Raw genomic sequence first — 19,150 nt, forward strand, 5'->3', positions numbered from 1 at the left:
ATAAGGGAATAAAAATAATCACCCTTAATATGATTTAACTTACACCTAAATTAGTCTAAATATTGTACAATCATTTCTGTCATTGGGTATATGTTCTTCTTTGAAGGCTCGTGCAAAGATCACATGTATTATGGTGAGTATCTACTATCATAATCAAGAATTTAATGTCTTATATTTATCGACACATCATTTCTAACAAGGCTTTCTTTTGTGGACCCCAGCTTATTGACCAAAAATGCAAGATTATTTGTAGTGAGTGAATGAAAGATATGAAATATTCCGGCTTGAGTTTAATGTGGAAGTGTAAGATACATGGCACCCTTCTAGTTTGTGCTAGTGGGTTAAGCCTTTAGCTCAGTTAGTAGACCACTTGACTGGCAAGCCAGAAGCCCCGGGTTCAATCCCCAGCAGAGACACAGAATTGTCTCTGTTACATTAGTAATGATTATTATCTGTGACACTTCAACAAGAGGCCCATGGGCCACATCGCTAACATGAGCACTAAGGGTAGGAAAAAGGAAGAAAATGGCTTTTTATTGTAAAGTTTAAATCCAAAAGTAGTCCCAGGCTATTTTTTAAAAAATGATTTTTAAAGAATTTTCCTATATATATCTTTTAAAACTTTGGTCGGCCATTTTGGCCCCGCCCTACCCCACGGGGTCATGATTTGAACAAATTTAAATCTACACTACTTGAGCATGCTTCCATATAAATATGATGAATAATGGCTTTGTCATTCTTGAGAAGAAGATTTTTAATAAATTTTCCTATATATTTCTATGTAAAACTTTGGTCGGCCATTTTGGCCCCGCCCTACCCCTGGGGTTCATGATTTGAACAAACTTGAATTAACACTACCTGAGCATGCTACCATATAAATATGATAAAATATGGCTTTGTCATTCTTGAGAAGAAGATGTTTCAAGAATTTTCCTATATATTTCTATGTAAAACTTTGGTCGGTCATTTTGGCGCCGCTCTACCCCCGGGGTCATTATTTGAACAAACTACACTACCTGAACATGTTTCCATATAAATATGATGAATTATGGCTTTGTCATTTTTAGCTCTACTGGTCAGAGACCAGAAGAGCTTATGCGATAGTAATGCGTCCGGCGTCCGTCCGTCTGTCTGTCTGTAAACAATTTTTCAAAATGCTACTCCTCCTACAGTTTTGGTCTGATTTCAATATAACTTGGCACACAAGTAGACTACACTAAGATACATAATTCTCTATATCGGTTTTTGATTTTGATGAACGGTTTTGCCGTGGTTACTAAAAATAGAAATTTTTGTGAAATTCTTTCAAAACGCTACTCCTCCTACTGTTTTGGTCTGATTTCTATATAACTTGGCACACAAGTAGACTACACTAAGATACATAATTCTGTATATCGGTTTTTGATTTCGATGAACGGTGTTGCAGTGGTTACTAAAAATAGAAATTTCTGTGAAATTCTTTCAAAACGCTACTCCTCCTACAGTTTTGGTCTGAATTCAATATAACTTGGCACACAAGTAGACTACACTAAGATACATAATTCTATGTATCGGTTTTTGATTTCGATGAACGGTGTTGCAGTGGTTACTAAAAATAGAAATTTCTGTGAAATTCTTTCAAAACGCTACTCCTCCTACAGTTTTGGTCTGATTTCAATATATCTTGGCACACAAGTAGACTCATACACTAAGAACTTAAAGAGACTTATCAAGGATCATTATTCTATTTATTGCTGTTGTAAAGATCCAATTCCCAACTGCTTATGTACTTTTCTCTCCCATTGCTATAAGTACAAACCAGTAGAGCTTCAGTCTCGACAGAGACTTCTGGTTGAGAAGAAGATTCTAAAGAATTTTCCAATATATTTCTATGTAAAAGTTTGGTCGGCCATTTTGGCCCCGCCCTACCCCGGGGGGGTCATGATTTGAATCTACACTACCTGAACATGCTTCCATATAAATATGATGAATTATGGCTTTGTCATTCTTGGGAAGAAGATTTTTAAAGAGTTTTCCTATATATAAAACTTTGGTCGGCCATTTTGGCCCCGCCCTACCCCCGGGGGTCATGATTTGAACAAACTTGAATCTACACTACCTGAGGATGCTTCCATATAAATATGATGAATTATGGCTTTGTCATTCTTGAGAAGAAGATTTTTGAAGAATTTTCCTATATATTTCTATGTAAAACTTTGGTCGGCCATTTTGGCCCCGCCCTACCCCCGGGGGTCATGATTTGAAGAAACTTGAATCTACACTACCTGAGCATGCTCCCGTATAAATATGATGAATTATGGCTCTGTCATTCTTGAGAAGAAATTTTTAAAGAATTTTCCTATATATTTCTATGTAAAACTTTGGTCGGCCATTTTGGCCCCGCCCTACCCCCAGGGGTCATGATTTGAACAAACTTGAATCTACACTACCTGAGGATGTTTCCCCATAAGTTTCATCTTTCCTGGCACAGTGGTTCTTGAGAAGAAGATTTTTAAAATATGCCACCAAATTGTCATTAATTACCAATTATCTCCCCTTGAATGAGAGCGTGGCTCTTCATTTGAACAAACTTGAATCCCCTTCACCCAAGGATACTTTGTGGCAAGTTTGGTTGAAATTGGCCCAGCAGTTCTTGAGAAGAAGTCGAAAATGTGAAAAGTTTACAGACAGACAGACAGACAGACAGACAGACGGACAGACGGATGCCGGACAAATTGTGATCAGAAAAGCTCACTTGAGCCTTCGGCTGAGGTGAGCTAAAAATTGACTATAGAAGACATTAGTAGTTTTAAATAAATATAATATACACGTATCCTGGCTGAGGTTGTCTCATACATATGAAAATATGATTTTCGGAATCGAGAAGATACTGTTGCTTATATCAGGGTTTTCCTTCTTTGCATAGCAAACTGCTGCTTGAACAAGGTACAACATTGTGGATCCTATGGACAGGAGGTGTGTCAGAAGACTGTGTCCAGAGGATGGGCGAAGGAAAATTGCCCTATGTTCTGTAACGTCTGTGAGTGCCACAAAAATTATTCATCCTACTATCACCCTGGATGCCCATTTTATTACCTTTTATACATAATTAATTAATTTTTTTAAACACCTGCTTAATCACTCGTCGGTTCACCATATTTAAAAACTTAAACTAGATGCTGTCATGAGACAGTAATACCCGCACTAAGGTGTTTGTCTCTAAATACACACTCCTTTATATTGCGCTTTCCAAGGAAAACGTCAAAATAATTCTGTAATTATCACAGTATGTGTAGTCGTCAAATTGAGCATAAAATTTTCAGGTGACCATGTGATCTATGAGTCTCTTATATAAATATTTCGTATACTTAATTCTGACATCATCAGTCTGAAATACAGAATTTAATTAATGATGTAAATTAGATTCTGATAAATATTTTGCCCATAATTGGAACTTTTTAAATCTAATTTCTCAACAACAAAATATATTATTTTAGTACAAAGCATTTTTGATGAATTTATCAAAATGTGCAATTTATTTTAGGTCACCTGAGTAAACTCAGGTGACCTATTGCTATCTGTTTTTGTCCGTCGTTGTCCGTCTTCTGTCGTGCGTCGTTTGTCTTGCGTTAACATTTGAACATTTTCAGCTTCTTCTCTGAAACCACTGAACCAATTTCAACCAAATTTGGCATATAGCATCTCTGGGTGAAGGGTAGCAAAAATTGTGAATTTAATGGTCCCTGTCCCCCCCTGGCGCCTGGTGAGTGGGGCAAAAACCACTAAAATTAGTGCAATCTTTAAAAATCTTCTTTACTCCCGGACATCAAGCAGTCAAACTGTTGGTATGATTGTAATCAGCATTGAGTCCTCTACCAAAACTGTGAAATTCATGGCCCTGGGGTCAGGGGTTCTAGTGCTAGGGCGGGGCTCTATTGATTATATAGGGAAAATGCATTAATTCTTTGAAAATCTTCTTTTCTGCTCCTGGGTATTAAATAAACTTATTAAGTTCATAGTTATGATGAGCAAGAGTGCCTCTTCCAAAATTGTGAATTTTATGGCCCCAGGGTCAGGGGTTATGGTGTTAGGGCGGGGCTCTATTGATTATATAGTGAAAATGCATTATTTCTTTGAAAATCTTCTTCTCTGTTCCTGAGTATTAAATAAACTAACTAAGTACATAGTTATGATGAGCAAGAGCGTCTCTACATAAATTGTAAAATTCATGGCCCCAGGGTCAGGGGTTTTGGTGTTAAGGCGGGGCTCTATTGATTATATAGTGAAAATGCATTAAATCTTTGAAAATCTTCTTCTCTACTCTTAGGTATTAAATAAACTAAGTACATAGTTATGATGAGCAAGAGTGCCTTTACCAAAATTGTGAAATTCATGGCCCCAGGGTCAGGGGTTATGGTGTTGGGTGGGGCTCTATTGATTATATAGTGAAAATGCATTTATTCTTTGAAAAGCTTCTTCTCTGCTTCTGAGTATTAAATAAACTAATGAAGGACAAAGTTATGATGAGCAAGAATGTTTCTACCAAAATTGTGAATTTTATGTCCCCATGGTCAGGGGTTCTTGTGTTAGGGTGTGGCTCTATAATGACTATATAGTTAAAATACATTACATCTATTAAAATCTTTTTCTCTACTCTTAGGTAATAAGCAGATGAACTATTTATATAGTTATGATGGGCTCTTCTTCCAGAATGGTGAATTTCAAGGCCTCTGGGTCAGGGATACCAAAATGGAAGGGGGGGGGCTCTACTTATATGCTGAAAATGAATTGTTTGAAATCTGCTCCTTGGTATTAATCAAGCAATTTTGATAAGCAAGTGTGTCCTTTCAAAAATTGTACAATGTGTAGACCTAGGGTCAGGAGTTCATGTGTGGTAGAAGCACTCCTGATTTTTGCTTAATATTACTGATTAGTTGACATACATTTTTGTTCCCCTACCTTGCTTATGGGTATTAAGTAAACAAACTAAACAATCGCTAAGTGTATAGTTATGATTAGCAATGGTGCCTCTTTCAAAATTGTGAATGCCATAGCATCTAGCTTAAAACATAAACCAAATTCAATCATTTCAAAGTTGTTGCATGATGCTCATGTGACCTATAAGGCCCATGGGCCTCTTGTTTTAGTATTTGGTCAGGCGCAAAAAAAAATTGAAAATACAACCCAATTAATTTGTCAATGGCCATCCCCCTCCCCACCACCACACGCACATGTTTTTTTAAAGACCTAGATGACAAAGTAATGTTAAAACATCGTTTATTATCAATGATAGTTTAAAATGTTTTTTTGTACAAGACATGTTTACGTGTGAACTCCTTTTTGAAAATTTCTACATCACATTGGGTTTGCGTCACCCATTATCATATTTTTAGATATCACCACTCGGCACACCTCGGCCGATTCGCACTTCATCTAATAAAGGCGACGGAATCAGCAAAGGGTTGCCGAATGAGATAGAACATGCTGTTGGTGCAGTGTGGTGTGACATATATCAGCTAAAATCATTTTGTGTTTTAATTGGATTATATGGATTATATTTCATTAAAGTGACAGAACCTTTGACAGTCTGTAAGTACAAGTTTTAGTATAGATTGCGTTAAAATAAACCGAAATGCAAATGGTTAGGTTGAAGTTAAAAAAGGGTCAAAGATCATCGCAAGCCATAGTAGACGAATTTCATATTGTGAAGTTATCTCCCGTTGTCGACGTGACATTCAGTACACAGGTGAAGATCCAGAATTTTTTTCTGGAGGGGGGGGGTCACAACTCAGTCAAAAAATTCCAGCCCAGAAGTTCACGAGAAGCCAATAAAAAACAAATAAACAAAATAAAAACATTTTGACCTTGACCCTAGATCGAGTTTGATCCACTTAAAAAAAACTTTAACCTTGGCAATAACTTTTGAACAGGAAGTACTAGGGTATCTCTCTTATTTCACATGTATATTCCTTGAGAGAAGACTTTCCTTTTGATACCAATAAGGACATTTTGACACTTTGACCTTGGAGTTTGACTTACCTTTGAGAAACTTCAACCTTTGCTAAAAGCTGCCATACGGGGCATCAGTGTTTCACAAACACATCTTGTCTTTGGTTATTTTTAAGGGGTGGTGTCTCCATATGAGTGAAAAATTCCCGAGAAAGATGTTTTCACAACAAACGAATTACTAAAAAAACAACAAAAAAGTGTACATGTACATGTTTTTTTTTCAACGGATATACTTCTGATCATACCTCTTCTTCTCCTTTGAATCAGAAACGATAATATAAATATTTTGAAAATATTGGGAGATCAAGAGGTCAGAATTGGTGGTACCCAAATAAAAGGTCTTGTAACAAGGAATTAACCTATGAAATGTGGAAGCCATATAAAATATATGTATATGGTCAAATGGAAAAAAATCGAGTATTTTGGAATTTCAGGGACAGGGGGTGGCAAGAGAGAGTAGATCACCCAATTGGAATTTCCTTTGTTATTTAAATAGGAATATATGCTGAAGCAAATAAAAATGACTTTGGACATCCTCCCCCTTAGAAAACATGGACCCCACTATCATTGTTTTAATTTTGTTTATTTGTTTTGGTTTTTTTTTGTAATTGTTTTCTTTGCTTGTCAGGAAATTCAGGGCTGGAATTTAATTTTTGACTGAGGTGTGAAAAGCCTCCCGAAAAAAAAAAATGTTGATCTGCATCTATGTGACGTCGACAACGGGAGATAATTTCACAATGTGAAATTCGTCTACTCTGGCATGCGATGATCTTTTACCCTTTTGAACTTTAACCGAATCATTTGCATTCCGGTTTATTTTACCTCAATCTATACTTAAACTTGTACTTGCCGACTGTCATAGGTCCTGTCAACTTCATGAAATATAATCCAATTAAATACAAAATGAATCATTTCAGCTGATGTATACACACCACACTGCACCATCAGCATGTGCCTTTCCCATTCGGCAAACCTTGGCTAATTCCGTCGCCTTATCAGATGAAGTAGGAATCGGCCGAGGTGTGCCGAGTGGTGCTTCATCTAAAATATTAAAATGGGTGACAAATTTTAAATTATCACAACAAACTATGTTTTAAAATAACTTTGCCATCTAGGCATATTTTAAAAAAACGCGCGCATGTGTGTGTGTGTGTGGTGGTGGTGGTGGTGGGGGGGGGGGGGGGGGGGGTATGGGCATTTATTGGATTGGGTTTTCAAGATTGTTTTCTTTTTTTTGCCTGACCAAATACTGAAAAAAGTTTGCATATTTAGATAAATTCATAAAAAACGCATTGTAATAAAATAATATTATTATTTGTTGTCGAGAAATTTAATTTAAAAACTTCCAATCATGGGCAAAAAAAATTTCGAAATCTAATACATCATTATTAAATTCTGGGTTTTTTTTTTCAGACTGGCATATAAAATACAAATAAGAGGCTCATAGGTCACATTGTCACCTGAGAATGCCTTATGTAAATTATAGAATTATTTTTACTTTTTCCTTGGAAAGCCATATATGAAGTAGTGTGTATTTAGAGGCAAACACCTTAGTGCGGGTATTACTGTCTCATGACAGCATCTAGTTAGAGTTGAAAAGGTTAATAGTGCATATTAAAATTGACTAAGCTCTGTGGTTGAATTTGTTATTCCAGTTTTAGCTTTCATTTGCTACTCAAAGCACCTTGATTAACTATTTTCAATCATATATTGTTATCTGATATGCGCAGTTTCTTCAACATGGATACATGTCATACATTTTCAGCTTCTCAAAAAAAAAATTGCATAAAAAACAGCTTTTCAGAAACTGTCACCCTTTCCAAATACTTGTGAATCAAAGGTTTTTGGCTCCATGAGCTTTTCTGGTTTCATGGTCACATTTTGTCTATCGTCCATCTGTTTTTCTGCAAATTTATCATCTCTAGAACCACTGGGCCAATTTCAACCAATTTACATAGAAATATGCAGGGGACTTTTTCCATCATAAATCTTCTTCTCAAGAATAGCAAAATTATTTATCATCCCCCATTTTCGCGAAAGGTATCGGATATTAAATCTCATTTGTATGTCAGTCTGTCACAATAACTTTACCTTGGTTGTCATGGTCATACATTTTGAATGAGAAGAGACAGGACTTACATATCAAACATGTGTATTATTATTTACCTGTGACAACACCATTCTAAATACCCTACGATTTTTTTTATCCTTGAACTTGACCTTGAAGTTTGAATTACTATAAAAAAGAGATCATTTTGAAAGAGAAATGATAGGGCATTCATATTATACATGGATGTATATCACCTGTGATAAGACCTTTCCAATTGTTTTTTGACTTTTGACTCTGTGACCTTGACCTTGCAGTTTAAATAGCTTTTCAAAAATGTTGTATTTCCTTATAATTTTTGATTGAGAAGCGATATGACTTTCACATTTGACGTGTACAGTATCCTCTGACATTGATGTTTTACGTGATTTTCAAAAAAATTAACTCTTGCAAAAGATTATTAGGCCACTGTGTAAAATGTAGGAGGAGTTCAGGGAAAAAGGAGCTTTCTACATTTAAAAACCCATCATTTTTCAACCCCCTTTTGACCCCTCGGGGCAAAATCAAATTTTGAAACCTTACTGCACATCTTCATGATACCACCAACCATCTCCAAAAAGATGATTAGGCTACTGTGTAAATGTCGGAGGAGTTCAATGAAGAAGGGGCTTTTTGCATAAAAACATCATTTTTCGACCCCTATTAGACCCACCAGGGCAAAATGAAAATTCTGAAACCCTACTGAACATTTACATGACACCACTAGCCATCTCCCAAAAGATGATTAGGATACTGTGTAAAATGTAGGAGGAGTTCGGGGGATTTTTTGCATAAAAAACGTCCTTTTTCGACCCCCATTTGACCCTTTTGTCTGTCGTCCATCTGTTTGTCTGCTTTTCACATTTTTAACTTCTTCTTTGACATACACATTACCTGTAGCAAGATGTTTTCCAACATGCAATGATTTTTTACCCCTTGACCTTGATGTTTTACCTAAAATTCAAAAGATTTAACCCTCCCAAAAGATGATTAGGCCACTGTGTAAAATGTAGGGGGAGATCAGGGAAGACAGGGGGCTTTTTGCATAAAAAAAAAACGTCATTTTCGACCCCCATTTGACCCCCGAGGCAAAATCGAAATTCCGAAACTTAACTGCACATCTACATGAACAACCATCCATCTCCAAAAAGATGATTAGGCTACTTTGTAAAATATATAGGAGGAGTTCAGTGAAGAAGCGGCTTTTTGCATTAAAAAACTCATTTTTCGACCCCATTTGACCCCTCCCGGGGCCAAATGACAATTTCGAAACCTTACTGCACATCTACATGACACCATTAGCCATCTCCCAAAAGATGATTAGGATACTGTGTAAAATGTAGGAGGAGCTCAGGGAAGATGGGGATTTTTGCCTAAAAACGCCCTTTTTCGATCCCCATTTGACCTCCCGGGGAAAAATCAAAATTCTGAAACCTTACTGTACATCTCACCACCAACCATCTCCCAAAAGATTATTTATCTACTGTGTAAAATGTAGAGGGAGTTCAGGGAAGATGGGGATTTTTGCCTAAAAGCGTCCTTTTTCGATCCCCATTTGACCCCCCAGGCCAAACTGTATATTCTGAAACCTTACTGCACATCTACATGACACCACCAACCATCTCCCAAAAGATGATTAACCTACTGTGTAAAATGTAGAAGGAGTTCAGGGAAGATGGGGCTTTTTGCCTAAAAAAACGTCCTTTTAACCCCCCCCCCTTTTGACCCCCAGGGACAAATTCAAAATTCCGAAACCTTACTGTACATCTACATGACACCACCAACCATCTCCCAAAAGATGATTAGGCTGCTATGTAAAATGTAGGAGGAGTTCAGGGAAGAAAGTGTGACAGACGGACGGACGGACATGAGAACAGTATAACAATATACCCGAATTTTCTTTAGAAAGTGCGGATATAAACATGTTTGGCCCGTTGATTTCTTTAGCGTTTGATTTTTTTTTAAATTAATAATTATTTGCTTATTACTGAATATATAGTTTAAGTTAAAAAAGGCAATTTGTCCATATGTATTCAAACAATTTTTTAGGTCCAGGAGTAATGACTGGTACAGGAGGGACATTTACCGATAATTGCCCCACATGTACCGGTACAGGAGCTACATCTACCAGTACAGGAGGGGCATTTACCGGTACAGGAGGGGTAATGACTGGTACAGGAGGGGACACTCATAACACAGGAATCCAGCCGCTGCACAGTGATTACATTTTCGTGATAAAGCACTTTCCCTACATTCAGTTTTGGGAATCCTATCAAGTTTCGTATTAAGGCTATACCATACAAAGCTGGCATAAAATTGATAAAGATTAACATGTCAAATTTCTTATGAGATTCATATGCAGGTGTACCGAAAATTTGAAGTATGGATACAGTTGATTTGAAGTATTTATCCATTAAGATCCTCAAATGAAAATTTCCTTATAATAAATATAAAGAAACTTTTTCTGTTTCTTTAAAGAATTTTATAATCAAAGAGATAAAGTTTTCAAAAAATGTGAAATTAAATTGTATGGATTAAGAATTAATTAACATACCATACCTTTGATTTAAAGTATCAATCACCTGATGATGATTGATATACGATTATAATATACCCTTAATATGGAAATTTTTACGTCGATTTATTTTTTCAAATCTGTGTCAAAAAGGTGCTGATTTATTTTTACGATTCAAAATTTTACGAATTGTCTTAGCACTCAAATTAAAAAGATTAAAATTTTCATAACAGTCTATAAGTTAAGCATAAACATATGTAGTACTAAGCATTAAGCAATGCCAAAGTTCAATTATCAGAAGAAAATATTAAAAAAGATAAAAGATATTAGCATTGTACTAAATCTTACATGTAATAAAATGTTTAAAATGATTTCCACATTAACTAACCTTTAAAATATTTTTCATCGAGTAGAAGAAGAGGAAAAAACGCCTTTTATTTCTAAGAAAAATATTTTTGCAAATGAAATGCACGCGCAAATTTGCTGAAAATTTATCTACAGTAAATTTTTTTTAGATTTACATATAATTAAAATATGTATCCTAGGTGCAGCTCATACAGTTTGGGAGAGCAGTTATGTTCGTGCCAAATTTCCCGAAACCTGGCTGTGGGCATCTGAAAATATCGGGTATAACATTTTTAGGTCACCTGAGTAAACTCAGGTGACCTATTGCTACTGTGGAATCATCATTGTTCGTGGGGGACCAATGTTCGTGGATTTCATGGGTCACCCTTATCCACGAATTTACATCCCCACGAACATTTATTTTGTAAACATAATTATTTATTGAATCTTCTTTATATATGAGTTACCCACGAAATTACGTCCCCACGAACCAACAAAATTTTTCCTACCCACGAACATTGACCCCCACGAATAAAAATGATTCCACAGTATCCGTTTTCGTCCGTCGTCGTGCGTCGTCCGTCGTGTGTTAACATTTGAACATTTTCAGCTTCTTCTCAGCAACCACTGAACCAATTTCAACCAAATTTGGCACAAAGCATCTATGGGTGAAGGGGAACAAAAATTGTGAATTTCATGATCCCTGTCCCCCCTGGGGCCTGAGGGGTGGGACCAAATCCACTAAAATTAATGCAATCTTTAAAAATCTTCTTCTTTACTCCTGGACATCAAGCAGTCAAACTGTTTGCATGATTGTAATCAGCATTGAGTCCTCTACCAAACTGTGAAATTCATGGCCCTGGGGTCAGGGGTTCTAGTGCTAGGGCGGGGCTAAATAAGTATATAGTGAAAATGCATTATTTCTTTGAAAATCTTCTTCTCTGCTCCTGGGTATTAAATAAACCAACTAAGTACATAGTTATGATGAGCAAGAGTGTCTCTACCAAAATTGTGAATTTTATGGCCCCAGGGTCAGGGGTTCTGGTTCTAGGGTGGGGCTCTATTGATTATATATAGTGAAAATACATGATTTGTTTGAAAATCTTCTTCTCTGCCCCTTTGTATTAAATATACTAACTAAGTGCATAGTTATGATGAGCAAGAGGGCTTTTACCCAAATTGTGAATTTTATAGCCCCAGGGTCAAGGGTTCTGGTGTTGGGGGGGGGGGGGGGGGCTCTATTGATTATATAGTGAAAATACATGAATTCTTTGAAAATCTTCCTCTCTGCTCCTAGGTATCAAATAAACTAACTAAGTGCATAGTTATGATGAACAAGAGTGTCTCTACCAAAATTGTGAATTTTATGGCCCCAGGGTCAAGGGTTCTGGTGTTGGGGGGGGGGGGGTGGGGGCTCTATTGATTATATAGTGAAAATGCATGGATTCTTCGAAAATCTTCTTCTCTGCTCCTAGGTATTAAATAAACTAACTAAATGTATAGTTATGATGAGCAAGAGTGCCTCAACCAAAATTGTGAATTTTATGACCCCAGGGTCAAGGGTTCTTGGGTTTGGGGTGGGGGCTCTATTGATTATATAGTGAAAATACATGAATTCTTTGAAAATCTTCTTCTCTGTTCCTAGGTTTTAAATAAACTAACTAAGTACATAGTTATGATGAGCAAGAATGCCTTTTTTAAAATTATGAATTTTATGGCCCCAGGGTCAGGGGCTCTGGTGTTAGGGCGGGGCTCTATTGATTTAATATATAGTGAAAATACATTAAATCTTTGAAAATTTTCTTCTCTGGCTCTGGTTATGAAGCAGATGAACTACCTAAATAGTTATGATGAGCAAGGGCCCTAATCTTGCAGAATTGTGAATTCAAGGCCCCAGGGTCAGGGGCGGGGGTGGGGGTGGGGGGTGGGGAGCTCTACTTATATACTGAAAATTAATTAATTATTTGAAATCTGCTCCTTTATATTTATAAAACATTTATTTATTTTTTGATATGCAATTTTAAGGGTGCCTTTTTAAAATTTGTGCAATGTGTGGACCTAGGGTCAGGGGTTTATGTCACAGTGTTAGGGGCACTACTGATTATTGCTGAATATTACTGATTAGTTGGAATGCAATATTGTTCCCCTATCCTGTGTATGGGTATTCAGTAACCAAGCTAAGCAACTGCTAAGTGTATTGTTATGATGATCAATGGTGCTTCTTTCAAAATTGTGAATGCCATATAGCATCTGGCTTAAATCAAATTCAATAACTGGAAAGTTGTTGCATAATGCTCAGGTGACCTATAAGGCCCGTTGGCCTCTTGTTTACCTGTAATGTTTTATTTCCATCCATTAAAATTAACACGAGACTTTAATTTCGAAACTTTAATAAATTGTACCTATTAAAATATATTTAAAATTTATAATTCTTAATCCAGAGCCTCTGGCTATGCTACAATTCCAATCACGGTTCCAGATTCAATAACATCTTGGGTAGCTTCAGCCTTTTCTGTGAATAGGAATTCCGGATTAGGTATTACAGACGCAATTTCGAAGGTGAACAGATTTTCCAACATTTCACATTTAACTTTTTATTTTATTTTTAACTTGACAATTTCATTGCAAGAAGGCTTTGATTTCACAAGTGTTTTTCAAATTGTGTATGCATTACATGTGAGGATAAAAATGGTTTCTCTTAAAGGTTAATTTATTATATTTTTCGGAACATTCTAGGTTTTTAATGCAGATAAAATTAATTTAATACAATTCCTCCTATTCCAAAGTTACAAAACATTATTAAAATAATTAATATCAGCAACGCTCAACAAAATGCAAAACATTATTTAAATGGTTTTCATGAAAAGAACAGAGTGACCAATCTTTATAATTCTATAAGCAACACAAACTGTAAAAAGGGCAAAGAAGAAAGCCATGAAAACACCAGAAAAGGGATCTGGTGTCTAAAGTACGGTAATAAGAGAATCATGTCGACCGATCACATCCGCCTTGATATCTTTGTTGATCTGACTAAAACCGTTCAAAACTTAATTAGAGCAACACAGATAAATCTAAACATTAAAGAATGCTACCCAACGATACATTTATTTTGCATAGGTAGTTATAAAATGTACAAAAAATAAGGATAAGTTCCGATTAAAAGTCCTTGAATGTCAACCTATTTTTCAGTGTATTGTCTAGGATCTAAACACTTCTCAGAGCTTGATATGATAAATGAATCAAATAAGCTTTGAGACATACATGTATTTAGGTGCATTTTAACATTACTACATAATAAATAAGTCAGGACAAAGGAAAAACTATGATCTAAAGGAGAAACGAATTGACGGAAAGTACTAGGATGTACAAATTTACTTTTTCCAGTTGACGGTTTTTCGTCCATTCTTCCTTTCTTTAATTATGCCAAACCATATTATCAGAGGAGAAGAAGTTGTCTTACAGGTCATCGTGTTTAACTACTTGAATGAAAATTTAACAGTAAGTGGCGTTTTTATTATTTCAATAATTTCAAATTTTACAAAAAATCTCGACGTTAAAATCTATTTTGTCTAAGGCATTATGGGAAGGTTTTACAAAGAATAATATGGGTTTTTTTCCCTCAGGTGTTAGTAACTCTTGAACAAAACAGAGATTTCCTCACTATCGTCGTTGATGACCTAGGCTATGAACACCTCGAAATCATTACCAAATCATTAAGTTTTCAGGTATTCTCTTTATATTAAGTGATGTAAACAAAAGCTAATAATTTGGCACTATTGCATTCATGCATCACAAAAATATAAAATATCGTTTCAAATATCTAAGTAAAACCGTGCATATCCATGGATTTTTCTGAATTTAAAACTGAAGGTTTGCTCTGAGTGCTCAGAGACGGTGTATTTCCCGATTATTCCCATCACGATTGGTGATGTTAATGTAGAGGTGAAAGCCCAGTCAGTAATAGCAGCAGATGCCGTGAGAAGACAAATCAGAGTGGAGGTATGGAACAAACATTGACACGCACACAAATTCTAACAACAATGATAATATTTAAAGACTGTTCAAAGTAGTTGTCAACAGGAACACAAAACACATAACCAACAGAAGACAGACACATGTTTTCAGAAAACATGAGAAAGTCGTAACATAACTATAGAATACACATGTACATGTATGAAAAATAGCAATATTAATAATTTCTTTCAATATCTTCAGTCATTTCAGATGAAATTGGAAGTATTTTTTCTATACTTTATGGTGTATTCCTAAGTTAAGTTTACTTAAAGGTTCTTATCTTTGAATTGCCAGCCTGAGGGTGTTTTGAAGGAACGCACTGAATCGCACATTGTCAGCCTTAACAATGGAGCAACTTTTTATCACAATACTACAATTGAGTTTCCTTCTTCCGTAGTTAAAGGCTCAGAACAAGTGCAAATTCTAGTAACAGGTAGGATATACATTATTAGGGTTCTTTTTAATGTGGCAGTCCAAAAGAAAAGCAAAATATTCAATATTCAATAAGAAATACCGGTGGTATGTATGTACTATGCACTAGAGAAACACATTTCCTTTTTTCCACTATGTGACATAAATTTTGATAAATCGACGACATATTAACAATAGTTGGTTCTGTGTTGCTTCTATTCAAACGTTGACTCGATATATCCCAGTAAAACTTGAAATAAAAGATACCACAAAGTCTGTCACATCTGTTTCATATTTGGATATTTTGCTAGAAAAAATGTTGATGAGAACATAACTAAAACTGTATAAAACATGATGACTTTACCTTATCTATCACCAACTTCTCTTATTTACCTAGCAATATTTCATTATTAATGCATATGGAGTTTATGTCTCCCAAATATGCAAGAGCATGTTATACGTACGGACAATTTCTCAAACGAAACAAGGTCTGACAAACAAGTTGATGAAGCAAGGATATCAACAGTTTTGTTTGAAGTCTTTATTTTGCAAGTTCTATGATCGATACAATGACCTCTTCAGCAAAAAAAATCTATTATTAAAGACGGAAGTTTTTCATACTAATGGCAATTGTATGGCCATTATTTTACACTCTAAAATCTCTGCGGATTATTCAGTTGACACGTTAACAGGGAGCACACGCCGGCGAATTTGAATGATCGACTAGGGAATGCTTACTCATCTGAAGCACCTGGTCTCTCCTATTTTTGGTCCGTGTTTGCTCTGCTCCCAATTTGTAATTTGTATGGTTAGAACAGTGGATTTTATTTACCTTTTTTTTAATCCTCATATTTCATTGTGTTTGTACTTAGACTTTGTTTCTGTATGGATGTATAGTTACAGTTTGTTCCTATAATAAAGTAAGCATACTTCTTTATTATAGGAACAAACTGTATCTATACATATTATGTTCTGAAAAGAGTTAAGACGAAACGTATGATTCGGTTGCACACTTCCATGTTTAAATGATCATAAAAAAAATATGGATGTACCGACTAGAATCATTTCAACATGATGCCATTAAAGTTAGTTAATTCAGAAATTAAATCATGAAATACTAGTATTCTCGATATCAAAACACTGGCTTTGTATTTTTTAATTTTTCTTCCCTTATTCTAAGGAAGAAATCCGGACTTATTTCCTTATTTCAGGCGATTATATGGTTCCTTCAATAAAGGGTCTGGAGAAATTAATAACATTGCCGACAGGATGTGGTGAACAAACGTTGATAGGATTTGCACCCGATGTCTTCATTTACGAATACCTTAAAAAGTCGGGTCAACTTACCGCCAAGTGGAAAAGGATATTGATAGATTACATTGAGAAAGGTAATTAAAATTTGAAATCTGACGTACTTTTGACAAATATACTGGTAACTTATACGTTTAGGTTCATATTTTTGAGCTCACCTCAGCCGAAGTCATCGATCAAAATGTCCGTTGTCTGTGTCGTAAATATTTCTTCTTTTCAAGAACTACTGGATCGATTTCAACCAAACTTGGGTGCAGAGTATTCATGGGTACAGGGGATTCAAGTTTGTTTAAAATGAAGACCACTCCTTCTTTCAAGGGGAAATAATAAATTAATGAAAAAATTAATGGCATCATTTAAATCGATCAATTAATTAAACCATTTTAGCATGCATAAAAAGCATGTTCGTATAAAATCGCCATAAGTCATCGGAATGTATATGTATAGTGTCATATTGTAGTTATTCGAACGAGTATTGACTGTTAATTTACCGCATTTAAAATATATATTTTTTATAATGTAAATATCACTAAAAATATGAGTGTGAATTAATGATTACAATATTGTCATTAGGATACCAGAGGGAATTGTCTTTCCAGAGATATGATGGATCGTACAATTTCTGGTATAGTGGTTCATCGAGTATTTGGTATGTATAAATGTTTGGGAAAACATCAAAATTAACAAAAGATGGGGGAAATTCTTAAATTTTACTCTTTAGTAATTCTATCTCTAAAATAGTGACAAATCAAAATTCGAATAATAAAAATGCATGCACTGTCAGTTTCGTTTCCCGTTTTTGTGCGCAAAATAAGCTAATTGCCAATATATACTGTGAAATCACAAATTTTCCTTCGGTTTTATTTTCGTTGTTTTCGTTGTATGACGGAACCCACGAATTCATGTCCACCACGAAATCGAAAATGTTACCTACATAAGTACTCCTAATTCTTGATCCACGAAATCAAACCCCCTCGAACCAAGAGATTCTCCTCAAACCACGAAAATTTGACCCCACGAAAATATGTGATTTTACGGTACCTAAAATATTTTTGTGTTTTGAGTATTTGACTGATTGTGTTTAAAAAAGAACATGCAAGAAGGATATGGAGATAACAAACAGTATTCATTATCAAAGTCCATAAAACAATACAAAATTTGAGCAGAGCAAATACTGACCTCCGAAACATCAGAGGCGGGACCAGGTGCCATGGAGGAGTCAGCATCCCCTGCTGACCGGTCACACCCGCCGTGTGCTCCTTGTCATGATCGGGAAATAACGGGAAAATCCCTCGTCAATTCAGTGTTTAAATAATGGACTAACAATAAGTATGAAAAACGTCAGTCAGCATTTGTCTCAATGATAAATTGTATTTGCTGACAAGGTCATTCTAGCGATCATAAAATTTACGGAATGATGACTTTAAACGAGACTGTTTATATTCTTGTTTCATCAACTTGCTTGTTAATAATTTACCTCGTTTTAGAAATTGTTCATATGTAGAGCATGCTCTCTTGCATCGATTCAACTGAGAGACTCTGTAAGCAGGTGATGAAGGTATATTGCTGCATAAGTAAGGGAAGTTGACGATAGAAAAGTTAAAGTCATCACGTTTATCATAAAGCTTGGTTGTTAGATTACCATTAACGTCTTTTTCAAGTAAAATATCCAAGTATGAAACAGATATGTCAGACTCTGTGGTATCTTTTTTCTCAAGCTCATTAGGATATATCGTGTCGACGTAGGAATGGAATTGACCATTGTTAATTGATAATACGTCGTCGATATACCTAAATGTCGAGTTGAAGGCCAAAGCAAGTTTTCTTGTCCTGAACCAAACTTGCATGGTAGGTCAGTAGGTCAGTAATTCAACATTATGTCCTACTTCTGATGTGTATACATGTACGTGGAAATGTTTCATATACAATAATGATGAGCCATTCATACATCCCAATAGGCTGACGGCGTATGTTCTCAAATGCTTTGCTCAAGCAGCTAAACACATAGACATTAACACAGAAACACTTCAAAAAACTCAAAAATGGTTGATTGGACAACAGAGATCTGACGGCTACTTCTATGAACACGGAGAAACCTATGATAAGCAGGTATCCTGTTTCATTTAATTTCTATGTTTCGACCACAGAATATTAAGAGGCATTGAAAGTTAGATTTGTGTGACATTGTCAATTTTTTCTTGTGTCTAGGAACAATACTGAAGTTTTAAAAGCCATGTGATTTTCTTTTGTGATTTTATGAGTTGAGATTTTTAAAAATGTCTTGAGTTTCAAGAATCACCCGTACAGTGTTCAAAATGAACCGATGCGTCGTCTATCTATAGCATCATTTAAGATATAAAGAAAGCTAAATGCGGTATTTATATAATAAAAACAATACAAATCAGGAGCAGAGCAAACACAAACCTCTAAAACATCGGAGGTAGGATTAGGTGCCATGGAGGTGTGAACATCGCCTGCTA

At 35.5% G+C, this 19,150-nt stretch overlaps 1 protein-coding gene across 2 annotated transcripts in view; it reads left to right on the forward strand.

Annotated features, from left to right (window-relative positions):
* The first annotated feature begins 102 nt into the window (after window positions 1-102).
* The window catches only part of LOC134234302 (CD109 antigen-like), a 40,231-nt gene continuing 21,183 nt past the window's right edge, over window positions 103-19,150 (forward strand). The window contains exons 1-12 of one of the 2 annotated variants that reach the window (XM_062716348.1): window positions 103-133; window positions 2,906-3,019; window positions 10,124-10,291; window positions 11,141-11,216; window positions 13,376-13,493; window positions 14,319-14,432; window positions 14,558-14,659; window positions 14,805-14,933; window positions 15,243-15,381; window positions 16,571-16,747; window positions 17,244-17,319; window positions 18,629-18,779. In XM_062716348.1, the coding sequence (XP_062572332.1) occupies window positions 124-133; window positions 2,906-3,019; window positions 10,124-10,291; window positions 11,141-11,216; window positions 13,376-13,493; window positions 14,319-14,432; window positions 14,558-14,659; window positions 14,805-14,933; window positions 15,243-15,381; window positions 16,571-16,747; window positions 17,244-17,319; window positions 18,629-18,779 (1,374 nt within the window). In that variant the 5' untranslated portion in view covers window positions 103-123. Of the gene's footprint in view, window positions 134-2,905; window positions 3,020-10,123; window positions 10,292-11,134; window positions 11,217-13,375; window positions 13,494-14,318; window positions 14,433-14,557; window positions 14,660-14,804; window positions 14,934-15,242; window positions 15,382-16,570; window positions 16,748-17,243; window positions 17,320-18,628; window positions 18,780-19,150 lie in introns of both variants that reach the window. The other variant, XM_062716347.1, reaches the window with a different exon arrangement.

Source organism: Saccostrea cucullata, unplaced genomic scaffold, assembly GCF_032062105.1.
Source record: "Saccostrea cucullata isolate Sc308-1 unplaced genomic scaffold, CSIRO_AGI_Scuc_v1 ctg783, whole genome shotgun sequence".
NCBI classification, from domain to species: domain Eukaryota; kingdom Metazoa; phylum Mollusca; class Bivalvia; order Ostreida; family Ostreidae; genus Saccostrea; species Saccostrea cuccullata.